The sequence below is a fragment of the Chenopodium album genome, chromosome 20, assembly GCF_948465745.1.
Source record: "Chenopodium album chromosome 20, dcCheAlbu1.1, whole genome shotgun sequence".
NCBI lineage: Eukaryota > Viridiplantae > Streptophyta > Magnoliopsida > Caryophyllales > Amaranthaceae > Chenopodium > Chenopodium album.
This window is the reverse complement of record NC_137853.1, coordinates 2,045,249-2,067,563: the sequence shown is the minus strand read 5'-3', so window position 1 is coordinate 2,067,563 and position 22,315 is coordinate 2,045,249. Positions and strand designations below refer to the sequence as shown.

At 35.4% G+C, this 22,315-nt stretch overlaps 4 protein-coding genes across 7 annotated transcripts; all 4 read right to left on the bottom strand.

Annotated features, from left to right (window-relative positions):
• Positions 1–1,130: 1,130 nt before the first annotated feature.
• LOC145598639 (uncharacterized) lies at positions 1,131–6,324 on the bottom strand. Of its 4 annotated transcripts, none has more exons than XM_081655018.1 (2): positions 6,000–6,324; positions 1,131–3,874 (listed from the first exon to the last, which is right to left on the bottom strand). In XM_081655018.1, exon 2 carries the CDS (start codon positions 2,714–2,716, stop codon positions 1,274–1,276), a length of 1,443 nt encoding a protein of 480 aa, XP_081511144.1. In that variant the 5' UTR covers positions 2,717–3,874; positions 6,000–6,324; the 3' UTR covers positions 1,131–1,273. The 4 variants fall into 4 exon arrangements, with proteins under 4 accessions (XP_081511144.1, XP_081511145.1, XP_081511143.1 ...); XM_081655019.1 differs by having other exon boundaries at positions 1,131–3,871; XM_081655017.1 differs by having other exon boundaries at positions 1,131–5,010; positions 6,000–6,313.
• A 1,450-nt stretch (positions 6,325–7,774) lies between these two features.
• On the bottom strand, positions 7,775–9,289 carry LOC145599131 (uncharacterized). Its single transcript, XM_081655542.1, has one exon. It carries the CDS (start codon positions 9,287–9,289, stop codon positions 7,775–7,777), a length of 1,515 nt encoding a protein of 504 aa, XP_081511668.1.
• Positions 9,290–13,241: 3,952 nt separating this feature from the next.
• On the bottom strand, positions 13,242–14,753 carry LOC145599127 (putative acetyltransferase At3g50280). The gene has a single exon (XM_081655537.1). The coding sequence runs from the start codon at positions 14,751–14,753 to the stop codon at positions 13,242–13,244; it is 1,512 nt and encodes a 503-aa protein (XP_081511663.1).
• Positions 14,754–16,290: 1,537 nt separating this feature from the next.
• LOC145599222 (uncharacterized) lies at positions 16,291–19,310 on the bottom strand. Its single transcript, XM_081655625.1, has 7 exons — positions 19,119–19,310; positions 18,933–19,022; positions 18,666–18,820; positions 17,655–17,775; positions 17,320–17,439; positions 17,082–17,152; positions 16,291–16,983 (listed from the first exon to the last, which is right to left on the bottom strand). Exons 1-7 carry the CDS (start codon positions 19,224–19,226, stop codon positions 16,752–16,754), a joined length of 897 nt encoding a protein of 298 aa, XP_081511751.1. The 5' UTR covers positions 19,227–19,310; the 3' UTR covers positions 16,291–16,751.
• Positions 19,311–22,315: the final 3,005 nt, after the last annotated feature.

Below are 22,315 nucleotides of genomic sequence, written 5' to 3'. Positions count from 1 at the left end.
AAAATAGAAGAAAATTCAACAGCTACCTAGCTTTTCACAAAAGTTAATAATGTTAACTTTTCACAAAAGCTACTTCAACCACTAAACTCTACCCCCACCACTACTTTCCCAAACACTCATAATTTTTTCTATGTAGTGGTTTGAATAAGTCAAACCACTAAAAGCTACTCAAAAGCTAGTGCCGAACACGCCCTTAAAAGGGCTTTTTTAATTAACCATCTCAAACATAATTAATTAGTTTGGCAATTTTTAAATTAGGTCTACATAATTAATTTAGTAAATGTCAACTTGACTAAATACAAATAATCTGAGTGTTGGAATAATTTGTTTATGACTATGATTCTCTCTCTTTTCTTTTACGGAGTATCAAATTGTTGGTTTGCACACCCTTTCATTGATAGAGAAATAAATGTATGTTGGTTTATCTTTATAAAAAATACTTGTACTAGAATATGCACTGTGTTACTCCCTCCGTTCCACAATGATGTTCCTGTTTTGAATCTTTGACTTTTTTAAAAAAGAGAGAATCTTCTAAATTTCTCTTAATCTATAAGAGCAAATATAGTCATGTGGGATCTAGTTTGATTCGTCTTGGTGAGTAGATTATTAATATCTAACTTTTAAAATTTTTGCTAGTGTGAAATTAAAGATATTTGCGGTTAAAGATGGGTAAAATTTTGCATCGATTTGCAAAACAGGAACATCATTATGAAACGGAGGGAGTACAAATCAAGCCATATATAAGAAATATGATGACAAAAAAAAGTACTCCTTATATCAAATGATAAATATGTATATTAGTCGCCATTGATATGGCCAAATAACTGGAAATTTCTGCAGACATTACATAGAGTACTGTAGTAAATTGCTAGTCATAAAAGTCCAGAAAAAGTACATATCAAATATCATAACCTGCCACGAAATTGGTGATCCCAGCCCTCTCTTATAACATACAATAGGAAACAATCTCTTACTTCCTTCCTTTTTTTTATTGCAATATTTTTAATTTTACGATGTCCTAGGCAGTTTTTAAAGAGGAGTGATATAGAGACAAAAATAAGAAGAATCCATGTGAATAGCAGAGATATTAAGAGAAATCAAAGTAATGTCAATAATAAAAAATATTGCAAGTAATTAACAATTTTCAAAATATATATATAAGTGTTACAACTAAAATGAAACGGAGGAAATATAACATACAATACAAAAACCATAACCATTGGGTAGTGATCAATACAAGAAGAGAGACTAAGATAGACCACTTGATCAAACTTTATTTTGTTCTTGAATAAGACATAATATTGTTATTATTTGCTTCTTTTAATTTGTTGTGTACATATCCTTTCTGCGGCAAAGATACAAAGGCCATGAATTCTTGGTCTGATTCGAGGGCGTTCATCGAATCAGGTGGCAAACATATCTCAAGATCCACAGCTCCGCCCCCTTCGTGTCCCGGACAAGCATATACTACACCAATAGCCTTGTTTGCATACCCACTACGAACTGCTACTGCTTTCCCTAGACCAAATTCGTTGCCATACATGTCAAATCTAGGCGATCTCTCAATCGTTGTCGTGTTATAGTTGTACAGCTTTGCATGATGTAAACAATAAGGAGATTGCAACCATTCATTGATTGAATCACGCACAACTTTGTCATTCAGATTTGCCACCCCATGGTGTAACAATGACGCCGCCCACCCTAAATTGTTTTTGAGTAATTCACCAGCTGTAGTACTCGTACTAATCGATTTAATAGAGTTTCCGAAATAGAATTCAGGTAGAGGCGGATCTAACCTATGCCTAGTATTAGCAAGTAAACCGTTGTGGACAACTTGATCATCAGGTAGTCGGTTTGCTCGAACCATTGACCTCCAAACAAGTGCACACAAGGCCTGAAAGGATGAGATTTTATTGTTATTACTTTCATTAATGGCTTTGGCTTTAAGTCTTGCTATTGACTTGGACGAGAAATGAAAAAACCGATCTCTAAGTTGAGGAGCTTCGAATTTTCTAATGAATTCGTCTGGGTGGGTAAAGGGAAGGGTAATAGGCGGTCCATATCCTTCGGGAAACCAACGGTTATGGATTATTGGTTGACGACGTGACTCACAATTTTGATTATTTCCGTTCACTCTATGTATCTCGGACCATTTGTTCCAAAAATGCCAATAAGAAGTTCCATCAGCAATACAATGATTTATGGAACACGAAATAAACACCCCGTCTAGGAGCTCTGTGACTTGTACCGATAACAAAGGTTTTGTGTGACCATCATAGTTCATAGCCTCCTCATTGAGGTTAAATAATGATTGAACTACCAAAGGTACGTCCTTTGGGGACAGAATGTTAGAAACAGTCATACCTAAAGTCGCGTGGATGAATCTAGCCCCAGGGCCCTTGTTGCAATCCACATAGATTCGACATTCATGCTTGTCTTCGTCTACTTCTGAGACAAGTTGACCCGCTAGTGGGTAAAAATGAACGAGTGTGAGAGAAAGAGAGTCCTTAAGTCTATCAAGGAACGAATGGATCGAAAACTCTGGATGATCATGTAGATGGGTTGGTTTGATGAACATGAGACCGATTTGGATGTGATGGAAAGAAAGCAAGGATAAATCCTTAGGAGCAAGATGATATGGTTGTTTTGATTCTTCAACCACATATTTTGGCTTTACAAAGCATTCGGAAATGTGCTTGATGTTAGAAGAATTCATCTTTCAATTTTTTGGTGTGTTTGACTTTTAGCAGATTGAGTGGATGATTAATTTTTAACATGCACTATGCTTTTAATAATAGACTCTATAGCCGCCATGATGTACAGCATGGCAATTTCTTAAGTGGAAAAAATAAATTTGAAGTTTGCATTTTACAGTTAATTAGCATATGAATTGCCAGCTGCCACCTTTATGTGCTCATCTCACTCTAAATAAACGTAAAAATGTTGGGATTCTTGCCTTTCAAAGGAATATACTAGCTAATTTGTCCGGCATACGTGGATTTGACACGTGGGAAGTTGAGAATAGAAGGGATGGTATGGGAATTCATACCCCAAATATCCTTACTTGGTAAGACTTGAACCCTAAACCTTTAAGATCTAAGGTAAGAAACTTACTAAGTGAGTCAACACTTAATTTTGTTAGTATTATACGAAGTTTATAATTGAATTGCTCAAATTAATTGCTTATAATGGCTTATATGGTTACTATAATACTTTGTAAATACATCTTGACAAGTGTATGTGTATATCAAAAACATTAAGAAAGATAAACACAAACACACAAAATTATTCAGACTATAGAATTCTTCCAAATACAATACATAGAAGTTAAAAACTAAAAAATTAACAAAAAAAAAAAAAAGAAAAAGAAAAAAGCATAGTAGAGAGTTAGAGACCTAGGCTTCTTTTACCCAACAGAACATCCCAATGCTTCTTTTCTTTGGCCTGGTAGCTTGGCGCATTATTCAGTATATGTAGATCGATCCTTTTTATGGCAATGAGACAAAGGACATGAATTCCTTATCATGTTCGAGAGCATCCATCGAATCAGGTGGCAAACATTTTTCTAGATCCACACTACTTCCTCCTCCTTCACTTCCCGGGCAAGCAAACACCAACCCAACACCCTTGATTCCATGCCCGGTACGAAAGGCTATTGCTTTCCCTAACCCGAACTCGTTACCATACATGTCAAACCTGGGTGAATTCCCTACTCCTACACTGTTACGGTTAAGAACATCACCAATACATATTATACTTGGAGACTTTGACCATACGTCGAAAAAGTTGCGCACATCCTTGTCATTGAAATTTACCACGGATTGATGCAACAATGAGGCTGCCCACCCTAAATTATTTTCTAGTAGCTCGCCTGCTGTAGTACTAGATGTGAGAATCTGACAAAAATTGCCAAAATAATACTCTGGTAAAGGAGGATCTAATCTTCTTCTACTGTTCGCAACTAAGTGATTATACGTAATTTGATCATGAGGTACGCGGTTTGCTCTGACCACCGACCTCCAAACAAGAGCACACAAGGACTGATATGAAGATAATTTTTTAGCATTATCTTCCTCATTTGCTACGGTTTTTAACCTTGCTATAGACTCGGATGAGAAATGAAATATCCGATCTCTAAGTTGTGGAGGTTCAAATTTTCTTAAAAATTCATTAGGGTGAGTAAAGGGAATTGGGTATGGACCGGGAGCACGTCCATCAGGATACCAACGGGTGTAGACTGGTAGATCTGACTCGCATATTGTATGCTTACCATTTCCTATATGTATTTTAGACCATATATTCCAAAAATGCCAGTATGAAGTTCCATCTGTAATACTATGGTTAACCGTACAAGCTATAAAAATACCGTCTACTAACTCAGTGACCTGAACTGACAACAAAGGTTTTGAATGACCGTCGTAGTTCACCAACTTCTCATTAAAGTCAAAAAATGACTGAACTACCGAAGGGACGTCTTTTGGTGAGAGAATATCGGAAATGGTCATATCTAAATCGGCATGAATGAATCTAGCCCCAGGACCCTTGTTACAATCTACATACACTACGCTTTCATGCTTGTCTTCATCTTCCTCGGACACAAGCTGGCCTGCTAGTGGGTAGAAATGATCGAGAGTGAGAGAAAGAGATTTCTTTAGACTTTCTAGGAACGAGTGGATCGAATAATCTTGATTTTTTTTATGTGATGGTTTGTTGAATAGGAGACCAAAATTTATGTATTGGAAAGAGAGAAACGCAAGATCATAAGGAGCTAAGTGATAGATTTGCTTTGACTTCTCAATCTTATGCTTTGGCTTAATGAAATATTCAGAAATGCGCTTTACTACATGCAAATCTGGATTTTCTTTTTCTTTAGAGCACATATTATCACTATAGTAGGCCTTAGGTGTATATTTGTAAGTAGCAGTTGTGGCGCTTCTAAGATGACTAATTCCTTCCGACCATCCATGAATTGATGTAATTTTGCGACGATGATACCACATAATGTAGGCACTGAATGAGAAAATTGAATGGTAAGTCAAAAGTAGAAAACTTTAACTTGACTTTTACTACTACTAAAAAGCACCACTTTGGTTTTTACTATCTATCAAAAAAGATTTCGCTAGCAATAAACCTTTTATGTTAGGGTTCCATTAGTTTCAGCTATTAATTTTTTAATCTCCTTTTGTGTGTCAAAAACTAATCTATTGTGGTTTTGGCCAAGGTTCAGTTTAATCCTTAAGAGTCCAAATTCAGCTCGAAATCGGCAAAAAAAAAAATGTAACTGTCTTGTTTTCCGCAAGAAATGTATTGATTTGCAGGTCACTAATATTTTTGCTACAAAAATTGTTCGGGTAAAGTTTTGAGGGTCCCCGTCATCAGGAAAAAAAAAAGAGTTTTGGGGGTTGGTTTAACTCTTAAGGGTCTAATTGAGTTCTAAATTGAAAAAAAAAAGTATGCCTTATTTTACGTGTTCGAAATGACATTATAGGACATACAAAATGAGGCATTTACGTTTTTTTATCAATTCTGAGCTCAATTTATTAGATCTGTAAGAAATAAATTAACCCTCAAAACCTTACCCGAACAATTTTTGCATTTAAAAAATTAATGACACGCAAACGAGGAATTTACGTTATTTCTTTTTTGTCAATTGTGAGCTCAATTTGGACTCTTTAGAGCTAAAATGTCCCCTATTTAAAATTTTGACGTAATATCTTTCGGCATGTAAATTATTGAGAAGAAAAAACAATTAGTTAGAGAGTGGGCTCACTAAAAAAAAAAAAAAAAAAAAAAAAAAAAAAAAAAAAACTAAAATCTACTTGTATATTTTTGTGTTTCATTAGTAGTAAAAAAATAAAATAAAATTTAAAGTTGTAAAAATAAGAGTGGTGCTTATTAATGGTGAAAACAAATATTTTCTTAAAAATTTTAAAATTCAAGCAAATTGATCATAAACAAGACTTTAAATAATACGGATTACGGAGTAATGAAAAACAAACCTTACTAGAAGCTTAGCCGCATGCACAAGTTTTTCGGCAATTCCAATGGTGAGCACTGAGCAGTGATGATTTCTACAGTACCCCAATACTTAAAATACAAGCTTTAATGAAGTTTGGTTATTTTTTGGAAAACTTTTTTTTGTGTTTTTTTTCTTTTTTAAGGGTATTTCCAATAAGGCAATAAATAATGAAGGCCTTTATATAGGCGCGGGTACGAACCTCTATTACTCAGCATTTACTACGGAGTAATTGCTAATACTTTTTTTGACGCAAGTAATTGCTAATACTTTTACAAGCAAAGTGATAAGTTACCAAGTACTCCGTACGAGGATTACCTTTGAGTGGCTACAGTAGCCATTATATTAAACTTGATCACAACCATTCGTTTATGTTGACAAATTTATAGATTACTTTTAAGGTTGTAAAAATAATTGACAAAAAAAAAAAAAAAAAAAAAAAAAAAAACAAAACAAAAAACAAAAAACAAAAAAGTTTCACGGGCCGTTTGTCAATTTCTTTTGTTTATAGTAGTAGGTTTGCTCCTCAATCTTGTCCTTGTTATTCCAATCTACCCCAGATTAAATAAGGCTAAAATCTTTCAGTTCCCCAATCTTTACGATGGAAAATATCTATTATACTAGTATGTATTTTGAATCAATAATTATTTTGCGGAACACTAACTTTATCTTCTTCCATGTATTATAGACTTCAATAATTTTCATTCTGTAACGTAATTTGTATACAAACTAATAAGAGAAGAATATGTGGAATGTTTTTTTGTGGGAAATCATACTCTCCATTTCCTTCAATGGCTTCAAGTAACTCGAGCAAGATTGAGGAGAAAGGCCAAAAAAACTACTCGGCAAACTAGAGAAATTAAGAGAAAGGGCCCAGTTTTTTTTAAAATTTTTGGGTCAAAATTTTATATACAAATAAATAAAAGCTGACACTATCAACGATTCATTTTTAGTCCATATAAAATAAATGGCTATGATTAGAAAAAATATAATGGCTATATTTTTATATAGTCATTTGAAAACTATCTATAACTAAGCTTTTAATAAACTATGAACTACATATATGTTAGTTAGAGCTTTGAGCTTTGGCCATACTGGGATTAAATATATTAGTCTTCCTTCTACAATTTATACTCACTCCGGGTATATGCATGTAAGTAATAGATGTCAACAAATTAATTTGGTTGATTAAAGTAAAGCCTTAGCTTGGAGATCATACTCGAAAATTGAGAGTGTTGGTTTTTTGTGCCTCTCTTTTCTTATAAGTTAAAATATATTCAATCTTAAGTAAGAGTACTTTCAAACATTGAGTGAAAATTCCTACGTACTGTAGCTGAACAGCATGTATAACGCCACATGGCTTTTCATGCATAATGAATTAATGATCACTGCCCTTATGGGTTATATGTACATCCGGATAAAATAATTATAAGATATTATAACTCAATATTATTATTATTATTAATATGTTAAGTGAAATGTTTTGACTTGCTCAAATTAATCGCTTGCAATGGCTATCATAATACTTTGTATAATACATTTTGACAAGTGAACGTGTACATCGAAAACGTTAAGGAAGATAAACTCACATAATTATTCAAACTGGAGAACTCTTCCAAATACAATACAAAGTTAAAAACCAAAAATTTACAATAAGAGAAGAAAGCACAATGGATAATTAGGCTTCTGTTACCCAACAAAACATTACATGCACATAATTCTTTGTTTACAGACCATACCTTAACCCATATATCCTTACTATGGCAATGAGACGAAGGACATGAACTCCTTATCAAGTTCGAGAGCATCCATCGAATCAGGTGGCAAACATAGCTCTACATCCACACTTGCTCCTCCTTCGCTTCCCGGGCAAGCAAACACCAACCCAGTACCCGTGTTTCTATGCCCGGTACGAAAAGCTATTGCTTTCCCTAACCCGAACTCGTTACCATACATATCAAACCTGGGTGAATTTCCTACTCCTATACTGTTAAGGTTAAGAACATCCTCATTACATATTGTACCTGGAGACTTTAACCAAAAGTTGATAAAGTTGCGTACATCCTTGTCGCTGAAATTTACCACGGATTGATGCAACAATGAGGCTGCCCACCCCAAATTATTTTCTAGTAGCTCGCCTGCTGTAGTACTTGATGTGAGAAATTGACAAAAATTACCAAAATAATACTCTGGTAAAGGAGGATCTAATCTTCTTCTATTGTTGGCAGCTAAGTGACTATACGTAACTTGATCATGAGGTACGCGGTTTGCTCTCACAACCGACCTCCAAACAAGAGCACACAAGGACTGATAAGAAGTTATATTTTGTGCATAACCTTGCTTGTTTGCTACGGCTTTTAACCTTGCTATAGACTCAGATGAGAATTGAAAGATCCGATCTCTAAGTTGTGGTGGCGATTCAAATTTTCGTAGAAATTCATTAGGGTGAATAAAGGGAATTGGGTAAGGGCCGGGAGCATGTCCATCAGGATACCATCGGGTGTAGACTGGTAGATCTGACTCGCATATTGTTTCCTTACCATTTCCTCTATGTATCTTAGACCATACGTTCCAGAAATGCCAGTATGAAGTTCCATCTGTAATACTGTGGTTTATCGTACAAGCTATGAATATACCATCTAGTAGCTCTGTGACCTGAACTGACAACAAAGGTTTTGAATGACCGTCGTAGTTCACCAACATCTCATTAAAGTCAAAAAATGACTGAACTACCAAAGGAACATTTTTTGGTGAGAGAATATCGGAAATGGTCATATCTAAATCGGCATGAATGAATCTAGCCCCAGGACCCTTGTTACAATCTACATACACTACGCTTTCATGCTTGTCTTCATCTACCTCGGTGACAAGCTGACCTGCTAGTGGATGGAAATGATCGAGGGTAAGAGAGAGAGATTTCTTTAGACTTTCTAGGAATGATTGGATCGAAAAATCTCGATTTTTTGTTTGTGATGGTTTGTTGAATAGGAGACCAAAATGTATGTATTGGAAAGAGAGCAGCGCAAGATCATGAGGAGCTAAGTGATAGATTTGCTTTGACTCCTCAATCTTGTGCTTTGGCCTAATGAAATATTCAGAAATGCGCTTAACTACAGGCAAATCAGCTGGATTTTCTATTTCATTAGAACACATATGATCACTGTAATAGGCCTTAGGTGTATATTTGTATGCAGCATTTGTCACGCTTCTAAGATGAGTTATTCCTTTCGACCATCCATGAAATGATGCAATTTTGCAGCGATGTTGCCACATAATGTATGCCCTGAATGAGAAAATTAAAGGGTTGTTTAAAAATATAAAATTCAACAAAACAACATAAACAAAACTTCTAAATAAGAATGAAAAACAAACCTTATCAGAAGCTTAGACGCATGCACAAGTTTTTCGGCAATTGCAAATTGCAATGGTGAGACAGTGATGAGTTCGTTCTACAACATACAATACTATAAGCACCAAGCTTCCGAAGAACTACAAAGAAGAAAAAACTAGAGAGGTTTAATGAAATTTGGTTACAAATAATCTAGGTTATTTATTTGAAAAATTGATGATTTATATATTTCCATTAACTAATGAAGGCTTTATATAGGCGTATGCAATAAAGCTAGGGTAAGGTATGAAAGTCTAGTAGTCGTATATGCTAATACAAGCAAATGGATAAGTTAATTAATAAGTATGACTAAGCTATTAATAAACTATTAACAAGGGGGAAATATAAACTATTTTAGCTGAACGTGACCAACGTGAATAATAATACAAATATGTTAGAGCTTTGACTATGCTAGACCAACATGTAAAAATGTTATGTTGCTCTTCATGCATAATGCGGGAAAAATAATTCTAAGATATTATCACTCATTAAGTTCATAATCAATATTATTAATCATTATTATTATAATCCTGCATGCTTCTTGCATATTTTAGTATAATCATTAGTTCATTACCGACACAAATAAAGAATCGTTTTATATATATGTGATTTGGGATTAATAATCATAGTCTATGTTCTGGTGCACAATTATTGATCCTTTTGTATTGTAGAGGTTAATGAGACAAATTAGTAGGCTCAACGAACCAAGAAGGAAGGGAGGGAACCAATTTTAATTTTATATTAATTTTGCTTATAAAATTCATGTTATAAAAAATACATAATGTGATTAATCCAATAAAATTTAAAAACTACCATGCAATTTTTTTAAAGATTAATTACAAAATATTATGTCAAACTTAATACTTGTATGTAATAAGTTGTTCAAAAGTCATTCTAAGGGGAATATGCAGGCACAACTTTATTCTATATTGGATTTTTTGTGAAAAACTACCTTTTATATATAACTTTTTGTGAAAAACTACCTTTTAAGAAAATTGTTGTAAATGACTACCTCTATTAAAAAAAAAAAAATGTTGTAAGGGAGTACCACTAGCCGGAACTGGCCGTTGACTCACTTTTCCGGCACTGACCACCCCACGTGGCGGCCTTTTTCCCGTTTTCAACCACCCCCACCCTCTCCCTCTCCCCTCCTCCTTTTTCTAGTTTTCGACCACTCCTACCCCCTCGTCGTCACCTCCACCTCAGTCCCGCCCAAATACTCCATCTAACGGCGGCGCGACCACCATTTCCGCCAATACTGCAACTCCAAGCCAATGGACAAGCTCCCAATTCTTCAATTTGAAGACAAAATCGTTGAAACAGTCAAGAACAAACTCACCACTGTCATAATTGGAGAAATTAGTTCCGGCAAAAGTACCCAACTTTAATTTCCCAAATCCTCTTCCGACATGGTTTTGCCGAATTCAGCACCATTTGCATCACACAACCTCGTTGTGACGCCGCTGTCTCTGTCGCACGCTGCGTCGCCGTGACTTGGGGAAGAAGTTGGCTAAGCAATTCGAATTGAAGACCCAACTTCAACAAAACCCCCTCGAATTGAATCCAAAACCCTTCCCTTCCTTTCCTTAATTGAGAAAGTTATCGATGTTGCTATTTGAGGGTCACGGAAATGCGGAGCGATTGAGGGTTTGTGTTGGATTCAACGGGGTGGAGGCGGTTTCAAGTGGGGTTGGGTTGGTTTTGGGATGTGTAAGGGTAGCTGTAATGAAGTTTTGTGGTGGGTTGAGGTGTTGTTGTGGTGGGGCGGTGGTGAAGATGACGGCAAGTCGGCAATTTTGGAGGTGCATACATAGAAGAAAAAGAAAAAAAAATTAAAGGTCATGTGACCGGCACGTGGGGTGGTCAACGCTGGAAAAGTGAGTCAACGGCTAGATTCCGGCAAGTGGTAGTCCCTTACAACATTTTTTTTTAAGAGGTAGTCATTTGCAACAGTTTTTTTAAAAGGTAATTTTTCACAAAAAGTTGTATATAAAAGGTAGTTTTTCACAAAAAATCCTTCTATATTTTAGGGCTTTCAGGAAATGAAGGCACATTGCCCCCGACCGACTGATTCTACCTTTCTACCATAGGGATCAACGGTACACAATACTATGAATTATATGGATCACCACGTACAAAAGACTTGAGATACTAGGGAATATATCTCGAGGTCATATAATGCCGTTTGGAACCATATATGATCATTATATGTTGTCTTAATGTCTGTAGAAGGCTTGAGTTTATCAAATCGGTGCAAGTTAAAACTGGATAAATAAATCGTTTAAAGGCAAATTGGATGGTTCCACCACCCAATTGGACTCCCGAAGGGTATTAGGTCCCATGGTAAACATTTCGAAAAAAAAATTCCCGGGTCAAAGAAAATAAAAAAAAATCCAAAATTGAAGGCTATTATCCACGCTTTTTGAGCAATTTTGGAGGTTTCGGGACCTGGTGTAGAAAAGTCTTGAGATACAAGGGGATGCATCTCGAGGTTATATAATGCCGTTTGGAACCACATAAGATCATTATATGTTTAATGTTCGTGGTAGATAGGTTTAAGTTTATCAAATTGGTGCAAGTTAAAACCGGATAAATAAACCGTTTAAAGGCAAATTGGATGGTTCCACCCACCCAATTAGACTCCCGAAGGGTATTAGGGTCCATGGTAAATATCTCGGCATTTTTTTTTCCGGACCAAAAAAAAATCAAAAAATTCCAAAATTGAAGGCTATTATCCACGTTTTATGAACAATTTTGAAGGTTTCGGGACCCGGTGTAGAAAAATCTTGATATACAAGGGGATACATCTCGAGGTCATATAATGCCATTTGGAACCACATATTATCATTATATGTTGTGTTAATGTTCGTGGTAGCTAGGTTTGAGTTTATCAAATCGGTGCAAGTTAAAACCGGATAAATAAATCATTCAAAGGCAAATTGGATGGTTCCACCCACCCAATTGGACTCCCGAAGGATATTAGGGTCCATGGTAAATATCTCGGCAATTTTTTTTCCGGGCCAAAAAAAATCAAAAAATTCCAAAATTGAAGGCTATTATCCACGTTTTTTGAGCAATTTTGGAGGTTTCGGGACCTGGTGTAGAAAAGTCTTGAGATACCAGGGGATACATCTCGGGACAATATAATGCCTTTTGGAACCACATATGATCATTATATGTTGTCATAACGTCCGTGGTAGGCTTGAGTTTATCAAATCGTTGCAAATTTAAACCGCATAAATTGACCATTTAAAGGCAAATTTAATGGTTCCACCCACCCAATTGGACTCCCGAAGGAAATTATTGTTCACGGTTTACATCTCGGCAATTTTTTTTCAGGGCCAAAAAAAGTCAAAATATTCCAAAATTGAAGGCTTATCTACGCTTTTTGAGCAATTTTGGAGGTTTTGGGACCTAGTGTAGAAAAGTCTTGACATACTAGGGGATACATTTCGGGTTCATATAATACCGTTTGGAACAACATGACATTTAAAGTCTTCTAGACAAAGTCATGAATTCAAATCTCATCAATCCATTTCAAATTATACACTTTAGCGTTGTACATGAGTAGGCCCAATGTATTAACAAATTAAATGTGTTTATTAAGATAGATGAAGTTACAATATGGCTCAAACAATAGCAAACAGTCACAAAGTCAAAAACTAAAAAGCATTATAATTAAAAAAGAAAGCACATTGGAAAACTAGGCTTCTGTTTCCAGATAATACATTCTAATTAAAGTTCCATTAAACATTTCTGCAAGCTAAGACAGTAAGACCAATAGTCCAATACTGTGGCTTTTGGTCTTTAATTTGGTCACTTAGCAATTAATCGTTACTATGGCAATGAGACAAAGGCCATAAATTCCTTATCAAATTCAAGAGCATTCATCGAATCAGGTGGCAAACATATTTCTAAATCCACACTTGCTCCTCCTCCACTTCCCGGGCAAGCAAACACCAACCCAGTATCCTTGCTGTTTCCATACCCTGAACGAAAAGCTATTGCTTTCCCCAACCCGAATTCGTTACCATACATGTCACATCTGGGTGAATTTACTACTGATACACTATTACGGTTAAGGAAATCCGCATTATAGATGAATTTTGGAGACTTTGACCATTCATTGACAAAGTTGTGTGCAGTGCTGTTGTCCATATTTACCACAGACTGGTGCAACAATGAGGCTGCCCACCCCAAATTATTTTCAAGTAATTCACCGGCTGTAGTACTTGTGGTCAGAGATCGAACAAAGTTGCCAAAATAATACTTTGGTAAAGGAGGATCTATTCTACTTCTATTGTTTACAGTTAAGTGATTATAGATAATTTGATCCTGAGGTAGGCCGTTTGCTCTGATTATGGACCTCCAAACAAGAGCACATAGGGACTGAAAAGAGGAGATATTCTTTGCAGAACCTTCCTCATTTGCTTTGGCTTTTAACCTTGCTATAGATTCAGAAGAGAAATGAAAGATCCGATCACTAAGTTGAGTCGGTTCAAATTTTCTTACAAATTCATCTGGGTGAGTAAAGGGAATTGGGAAAGGGCCAGGAGCACATCCATCAGGATACCAACGGGTGTAAACAGGCAGTTCTGACTCACAAATCATATGGTTACCATTTCCTCTATGTACCTTAGACCATATGTTCCAAAAATGCCAGTATAAAGCAGCATCTATAATACAATGGTTTACCGAACAAGCGATAAAAATACCATCCAGTAGCTCAGTGACCTGAACCGACAACAGAGGTTTTGAACTTCCGTCGTAGTTCACAGTCTCTTCATTGAGGTCAAAAAATGATTGAACTACCGAAGGAACATTTTTTGGTGAGAGAATATCATAAATGGTCATATCTAAAGTGGCATGAATGAATCTAGCCCCAGGACCCTTGTTACAATCTACATACACTTTGCTTTCATGCTTGTCCTCATCTACCTCAGTGACAAGCTGACCTGCTAGTGGGTAAAAATGATTGAGGGTGAGAGAAAGAGATTTCTTTAAACTTTCAAGGAAAGATTGGATCGAAAAATCTTGATTTTTTATATGTGATGGTTTGGTGAATAGGAGACCAAAATGTATGTGGTGATAAGGAAGAAACACGAGATCATGAGGAGTTAAGTGGTAAGGAAGTTTTGATTCCTCTACCTCGTGCTTTGGTTTAACGAAATTTTCAGAAATACACTTTGCCACAGGAAAATCTAGCTTTTTCTTATCTTTAGAACACATATAATCACCATAGCAAGCCTTAGGTGTATATATGTAAGTACCAGTTGTCGCACTCCTAAGATGAGTAATTCTTTTCGACCATCCATGAATGGATGCAATTTTGCAACGATGATACCACATAATTTAGGCACTATACGAGAAAATTGAAGAGTTGGTTAAGAAAAACCAAGCAAATCATGAACAAAACTTCCAGCTACGAGAAAGAAAGGAAACAAACCTTAGAAGTTTAGACACAGAAATGTGTTCAGAATGGTGAGGAGTGATGACTTCTTCACAGATACTAAAACACAAAATTCGGGGCAGCAGTAAACAAGAAGGGGAAAAAAAGGGAGTTCTTAATTTCTAAAGAAGCTTGGCTACAATTTATTTGAAGCTCAAAGATTATTTATTTGGAGAGTTGATATTTCCCATAACTATTGAAGGCCTTTAAATAGGCGAATAAAATACAGCTAGGCTAAGCTTAGGAACTCTAGTATATGATTACATACATACAAGGGATAAGTATTGACTAAGCTATATTATTAAACTAACAACGTGAAGGAATAAAAACTACTCTAGTTGAACGTGACCAACGTGTATAGTACAAAATTGTTAAAGCTTTGACTATCTTTCTAAAGTTTACACTTTACACCAATCATACTATGGGATTAATACATCAGTCATTCTTTATATTCACTCTGGTAAATGCATGGAATATTAACTATTTTGGTTGGTTAAATTCTTGGAAGTAATTTCAATAATTGAAATCAAATCCAATCTAATTCATTTGCCTTTTGCATCTCTCTTCCACAGCGGCAAAGCTAGAACATTTCATGGCTCCTAATAAATCACAGCCCTGGTGGGCTTATAGCTATCTACTACCTCAATTCTAGACATCTGTCCCAGAGTTTAAGACACTGTTTAAAACTCAAGATCTTTCTTTCAATCGAGTTTCAAACATTTAAGATATACTATTCAATATGTTAATAATCAATACGTACTTAGTATATCATTCACGATACAAAGAATTGTTTCACATCTTAATTCTAGGGATTTATAATCATAGTCTTTCTTCTGGTATTTTATTTTTATAATCATGTTGCTACATTATGGATCGGTTTTTCGAACCAGAGAGGAAAGAAAGCAACCCATTCCAAACAGGGATTTATAATTTGTGATTTGTGAAGCTGGAAAACACGTTAGCATTTCCTGACAGCCTCATTATTATACGCCACATTTTTTATTTGACAGATTATACGCCACATTTAGCATAGCTAACCTTATGACTATCTAATATTCTATATTATAAGAAAACTTTCTAATTAAGTAGCATAAAAAAATTGGGAGCCTCCTTAATGCCTTCAATTTTTAATTAGAAAAAGAGGAGTAAAATAATGAGCTAACAGTCAATAAGCCAAGTAATCATGAGATTCAACCCAGTATCTGAGAATGGTCCTAAACTCCTAATTAAAATAACCTAGCATATAGGGAAGATCCATGATACTTCGTATTTGCTAGAACTTGTGTAATACTTGTACAAGGGCACATACTAGTATACTACCATACGTGACCACATGCCATTCCGTTCTCAAACCTAATGTTTACAAACAGCATACACACCTATAATTAGAATAAAGATGGTTGATGCCTGTCATATGATGCATCACAAATTCATATCTTTACGAAACAAAATTTCTCATCATAGAAGTATATTGCAAGAAACATTTTATACAATTACATACCATTCTGCAAAACATATCAATTGAGATTCTAACAATTTCATTCATTAATATGGCTTTGATTAGATGGTCATGTTTTATGGACATATTATTTCTTGGTTTAAGTAGTAAGAAGTGAGCATCTCAATGATGACTTTTGCTTTTTAACTGAACTGATGCTGTGATCATGCCACATTAACACATATACAGTAAGGATGGATTCACCAAAACAGGGAAGAGGAAAAAAAAAATAATAAATAAAAAATAAATAAAAAAAAAGAGTAAAAAAATTGAAAAAGAAATGCTGCACATAAAGATATCAAAGTTTAAGATAGGAACCTTGATGAAGAAGTATAAGCTGCGGCAGGCCAGCAGTTATGACCAACAGAAGGTGGTCATTGTTTAAGGGCTTAAAGAGAACTCAATCATCGTCAACTTCTTCTGGCTTGACAAAGAACTCTATGTAAGCTATCCTGCTAGGTGGCTGATAACCCGCAGAATCTATGTGTGAGTGTGCTGGTCTTGCCATGGAAACCAAATGCTGAATTTTTAGTATTCCTCCTCTCCCAACAGTAACTTTGCTTCCACGGTTATCTTTGACAACACTGCTTGGTATATTTGAAGTTGTTGCCCGCAGAAATTTATACTTGTACCTGTTAATCAATACTAACAATCAACGTTGAATCATAGAATGAAATGAAACAAATATATTTAGTAGGTAATTGAAATTTGAAAGGACATTCATATGTACCGATGAGACACTTCCCGATCACAGCTAAAAGCAGCCAAAAGGTCAGTATTAACGTAATACATGAAGTCTATCTGCAAATTAAACAAGATTCAAACTGGTTACCATAACTGATCAAAATCACAAACTTCTCACCCTTCACTTTACTAGAAAAAGTACATCTGTGTGAAGGAGAAAGACAAAGGCTTAAACACATAAAGATCAAACAAGCTCAATAGTCAGTACTACCATTTAACCTTACCTGTAGATCACCATGACCTTCACCTCTAAAGGTAACAGAAGGAGGAGTTGGCTGCACAGTAATTTTAATGCTTGACCCAGGCCATTCCAGATCATCAATGGCTTCTTTCAGAGCTGCAGACTAAAATGCACTGAGGTTAGAATATATGTGTACCTTCTAACATGAATCTAACATATCCAGAAACATATGCCTTTCTCACAGATACTCTGTTCTGTAATATTTTAAAGTCTTATACCTGATTTAAAGACTGTTATATGTTATTTTATAGCAGTGTATTGTATAAACTAATAACATGATATCTTCACCATGAATCAGTTTCATTTTCAAAAAGTTACCTTCACTGTGAAGCTTAAAGGGGTGGTACCCAAAGGTTCAAAATTGTAGTCCCACGAAATAGTATCTGGGATTCTTGTTCTGATCTCAGCATAAATGCACGCATCCAGTGAATCAACAGACCTAATAAGAAACAACAACATAGAAATCAAGCAATGAAACAGTTTAATAGTTTAGAAATGCTGGTGTATCCAGCACTCTTTCTTTTTGTCATTTTTTTAAATTATCAAGAAATCTTTGGGAACTTTAAGTTGATCGGCAAAACCAAACCATGAGAAAGCAATCTCACAACATTTATACATGCTTCACTTTCATAGCATTACTACAAGTAGTACCTTGACAAGATGCTAGTTAAAGTTCTAATATTCATGAGCTTCATGCCAGAGTGAGAAACTCTTTTCCTAAAGTTCATAGTTGTTCTGTTTCTTCTGAACCACAACCTGTGTAACTCAGCATTAGGACATGGCCACACAGATCACTACTCATGAGATCACCACTGTGCATAACCAAGAGCCAAACCCAGCTATTTATTTCTTCAATCTATGTTCATTCTGATTTGAGGCACTATATTCTAATATCCTGTGGATAAATGTAGAGTAACAAGGACTACAACCATCAGGTGTAAATGACACTACCTTTGTGAAGCAAAGAATCATCGTTGAAATCTACTTAGGTTTCCCATCAAAATCTAGCTCCCACCATCTACCATTTTGGCAACAAAAATCAACCGCGCATTCCCTTACACTTTCATCACAATGTGACATATCCTATAGACTTTTCAAAACCTCCAACAAACCTACTTGACAACTCAAGTTATCTCACAATTACTCTTAAAACTTCTACTTCACTGCATTTTACTGAAACAGTTCATTATAGCATTTTCATTATATAGTATATACTACACTAATGCAGATTTTAAGGTAAAAAATATCAGAATTGTTGACAAATACAGTGCCACAAAAAGAAAATATATCATAATTAACGAAAACATCAAAGCAAATTAGGACAATTACTTGAGTAGCAGCTGCATATCAGGGCCTGGATACCGAAGCTCAATCGTGCTCGAGTGTCCCGGAACCGAGAATGTATTCAAGCAATCAACCAAAAGCCCCAAACTCACCCCGAATCGAGGCCTTGCTTCAGCAGTATACTCATAATTCACAAACAGCTACAAAATCCCCAATCAAATTTACAATAAAATTAGGTCATAGACTAAAAAATTCACAATCTTAATTCTTAGCTAATAGCCTGATTGCATAAATTAAAGTTGAAATGGAAACCTCTTTTTGAAGATAGACTTTGGCTTGAAGACAACCAGTCTCTTCAACAATCAAAACGACGCCGTGCTCCGATAATTCCACCACCGCATCCTGGAGTTAAGAAGAACATCAAACGAAACCCTAATTTTGTTCAGAAATTTTGAAAGAGAGAGAAAAAAATGAAGGATTGAAAGGAAGAAGGAAGACCTGATGACGTTTCCAGCGAACTGAGGTGAGCGCATCGACAAAGCCTTGAACGTTGTCGAGTTGACACACTAAATCTGGTAGTGTGGCATCAATTGACGCCGAACTCATCTCTTCTCTGGTCTTTGAATTTCAGGAAAGTGCAGGTTTGCAGTTTCCAGTTTTCCACACTTATTCTCTGTTCCCGCCAAATGAATAACAGCGAGGTTTTTTTATTTGTCGATTCAGCCCTCCTGTTTGATCCCGGGTCTTGCCCGGTTTTAGCCAATTTTAGTGTTTGTCGGTTCACCTTGTGATCTAGTAAGTTCAGATAAGTAAAAACCAGGTGAATAGAATACGAGTGCTATCCATCAAGATTTCAATTGATTAAACTAATTTCCTTTACATTTTTGTGCTTGATTAGGAAAATCTTTGTTTATTTATTCCATTGGTGCCAAACTGCCAATCTGTCATGTTAATAACAAGTTTTTTTTATACGGATTAGTAGTTAATTGTCATTTATGGATTTGTCCCAAACTTATTGATAAACAATCTTTAAGGGCTTGTTCTGATTTACTGAGTCGAATTGAACTGAACTGAACAAAGTTGAGCTGAATTATATTGTTTATGAGAGAAGAAAATTAAAAACTGAACTGAGCTGAAATGAAATTGAAATGGATTAAGTAAAACATCATAGTTGCTAGTGTACAAAAATAGTACATATGAAATAGAACTTGAATATTTGCAACAATAAGGAACTTTAACATGGAGTATTACACAAGAAGTTCTATTAACTTCAAATAACTTAAAGTTAAAAAGTCAACTTGTTTGGTTAATTAGTGAGACAATAACAAAATCTTTACACATTCCTCCTTTACACGCACGCCTTAACAGTGCAAGGACTTTTTTTTTTTGTTGACGGGAACAGTGCAAGGACTTATCTGGAAAAGTTTTTAATAATTGGATCAACTGTGGAGTATATAATTGGATCAACATCAACACAATATATTTGCCAATAAAGCATCAGTAACTAAAAAAAAGGCCGCCTTTAAATACCCAATCGTAAGGGTCATCACTCATCACAGTGATTACCATTACAATTTTTTTTAAAGAAATTGCATCTTCAATGCATGTATACACTATATAATTTTGGAATAAATAGCACAAACCATGGACTAGCTAGTGCGTATAACACTTACAAATAATTGCCGATTAATGCAAAATTCACACTATCAGTTTACTGTCGTTCATCAATATCAGAATAATTTCAATTTTCCTTTGGTGAAGGTTCCTTTGGCGTTGTTCTCAAGACACAATGCTCTCTCTGTTCCCAATAAACCAGAACATGATTCTCCTGAACTCATTGTGACTGCAAAATAAAGGTATACAGTACATAGTACAACCAAAAGAACAAGAGCTACTAGAAGGAAGCGGTGACGCTGGATGAGTGTAGTGAAGCTTATGTCATTATGTGAAAACTTTTTGTGAGGCGAAGATGAAGCAAAAGCTCCCTGAGTTCGTCTATGAGGAGAAGATATGGAATTATCAAGAGCCATGGTTGATGCACCAACGTCTTGTTCAAGCTGCTAAGGCAAAACAGTATTATGTTCAGTCAGGTTCAAGGTATGCACAGGAAATCAGAAAATAGATTTGCAAATATTCTGATAAATAATACCCATATGATAAACCCGAGAAACACAAAGGATTCAATCAACATGATAATCAAAGATGCTAAAACACGGCAAAGTCCAGTAGATTCACATAAATATGGCAAGATTAGCAGCAGCCAAGTAGAACGCAACATTCAAGTAATTCATAGTTGATTTGGTAAACATGATGATGAACTGATGATTCTTCACAAAACTGAAATCTAGTTCAGGGGGAGACAGAGCGGCAACCTTACCACGGACTAGATGACCAAATTTTAGTAACACAATACCTAAATGGCAAGACCTAGTCCATGATCTTAGCTTACCAGCCACTTTCTTACCACATTCCCCAAGATCCCTCAAGACCTTAACCTACATTTCAATAGAAGCTATAGGCACTAAAGCATGAACGCAAGGAGCAATCATCCAACCTATGATAGAATCCAATAATTGTATCTTTATTAAATCCAATAACACAAACTTCTACGAGCAACAATAAAGCTCTGGTGCTAGTTTAACAAGGTTCAGTGTTGCTTCCACGATTTAATTCAGTGGGGATAGTCCTTATAAGATGACAATTCAGATTGTAAGAACACACGCCGCACCTACCATCAACACCATTTCACCACGAAAAAAGGATACAGAACATTAACTAACATAGCTTCCCCAAATAAGCTCAAATTAATTATAAGTTTCCAAATAGTCCTGGTTCAAATTCTAACAGATATCAGTTTTCACTCTCCCCGACTTTAATTGTCACATCACTAGTTCAAATTACACCACCAACGCAATGACAGCGAAATCCAAATAGAAGGATCACTAACCTTACCCTCATATTTTCTGTAATATCACCCAAAAATAATCACTCGATTCAGCTCAATAATTTCCAGCATTTCAATTCAAATCAAATATTCTTAAAATAACAAAACAAAAATTCCTCCTCCACACTAATCATTTACGTACCAAAGAACAAAATTCCCGACATCTAATCATCAAATAGCATTACAATAATTTGTTAACAAAATCAGTGAATGACAATTATCCGATACAAATTACAAGAAATTACAAAAAATTCAAACGATATAATTAGCACATATATATAAACACAATTGACATCAATCAAATGAAAACAAGCAAAATTAAAAACGGAAAAAGTAGGGTTTTCGACAATTCGAAAATCAACATGAGAAATAAAAGGGAAGTGATACCTCTTAAATTAGGAGAGACGGAAATTGGAGAAATACAGAAAAGGCAGGCGCCAGTGCGATGCAGAGAGAGTGAAAATCAAAAGCGAAAGCGAAAGCGTCGGAAAATTGGGACGAAGGAGGAGAGAGAAAGTTAGGAAAGTGAGGTTTGTTAGAGTGAGGATGAAGATAATTGGGGGAGCTACCTTTTGCCAAATTAACTCTTACGGAGTAGATCCAGATCTAGTGTGACCATTATTTTGTCTCCACATTTCTGTTTTTTTTACTACTTTATGCTATATAAAGTCATTTGTTGATAATTTGACAATTTTTTATTTTAAATAAAGGGAAATTTGACAAGTAATTTAGGATTTTATAATTTCTCATA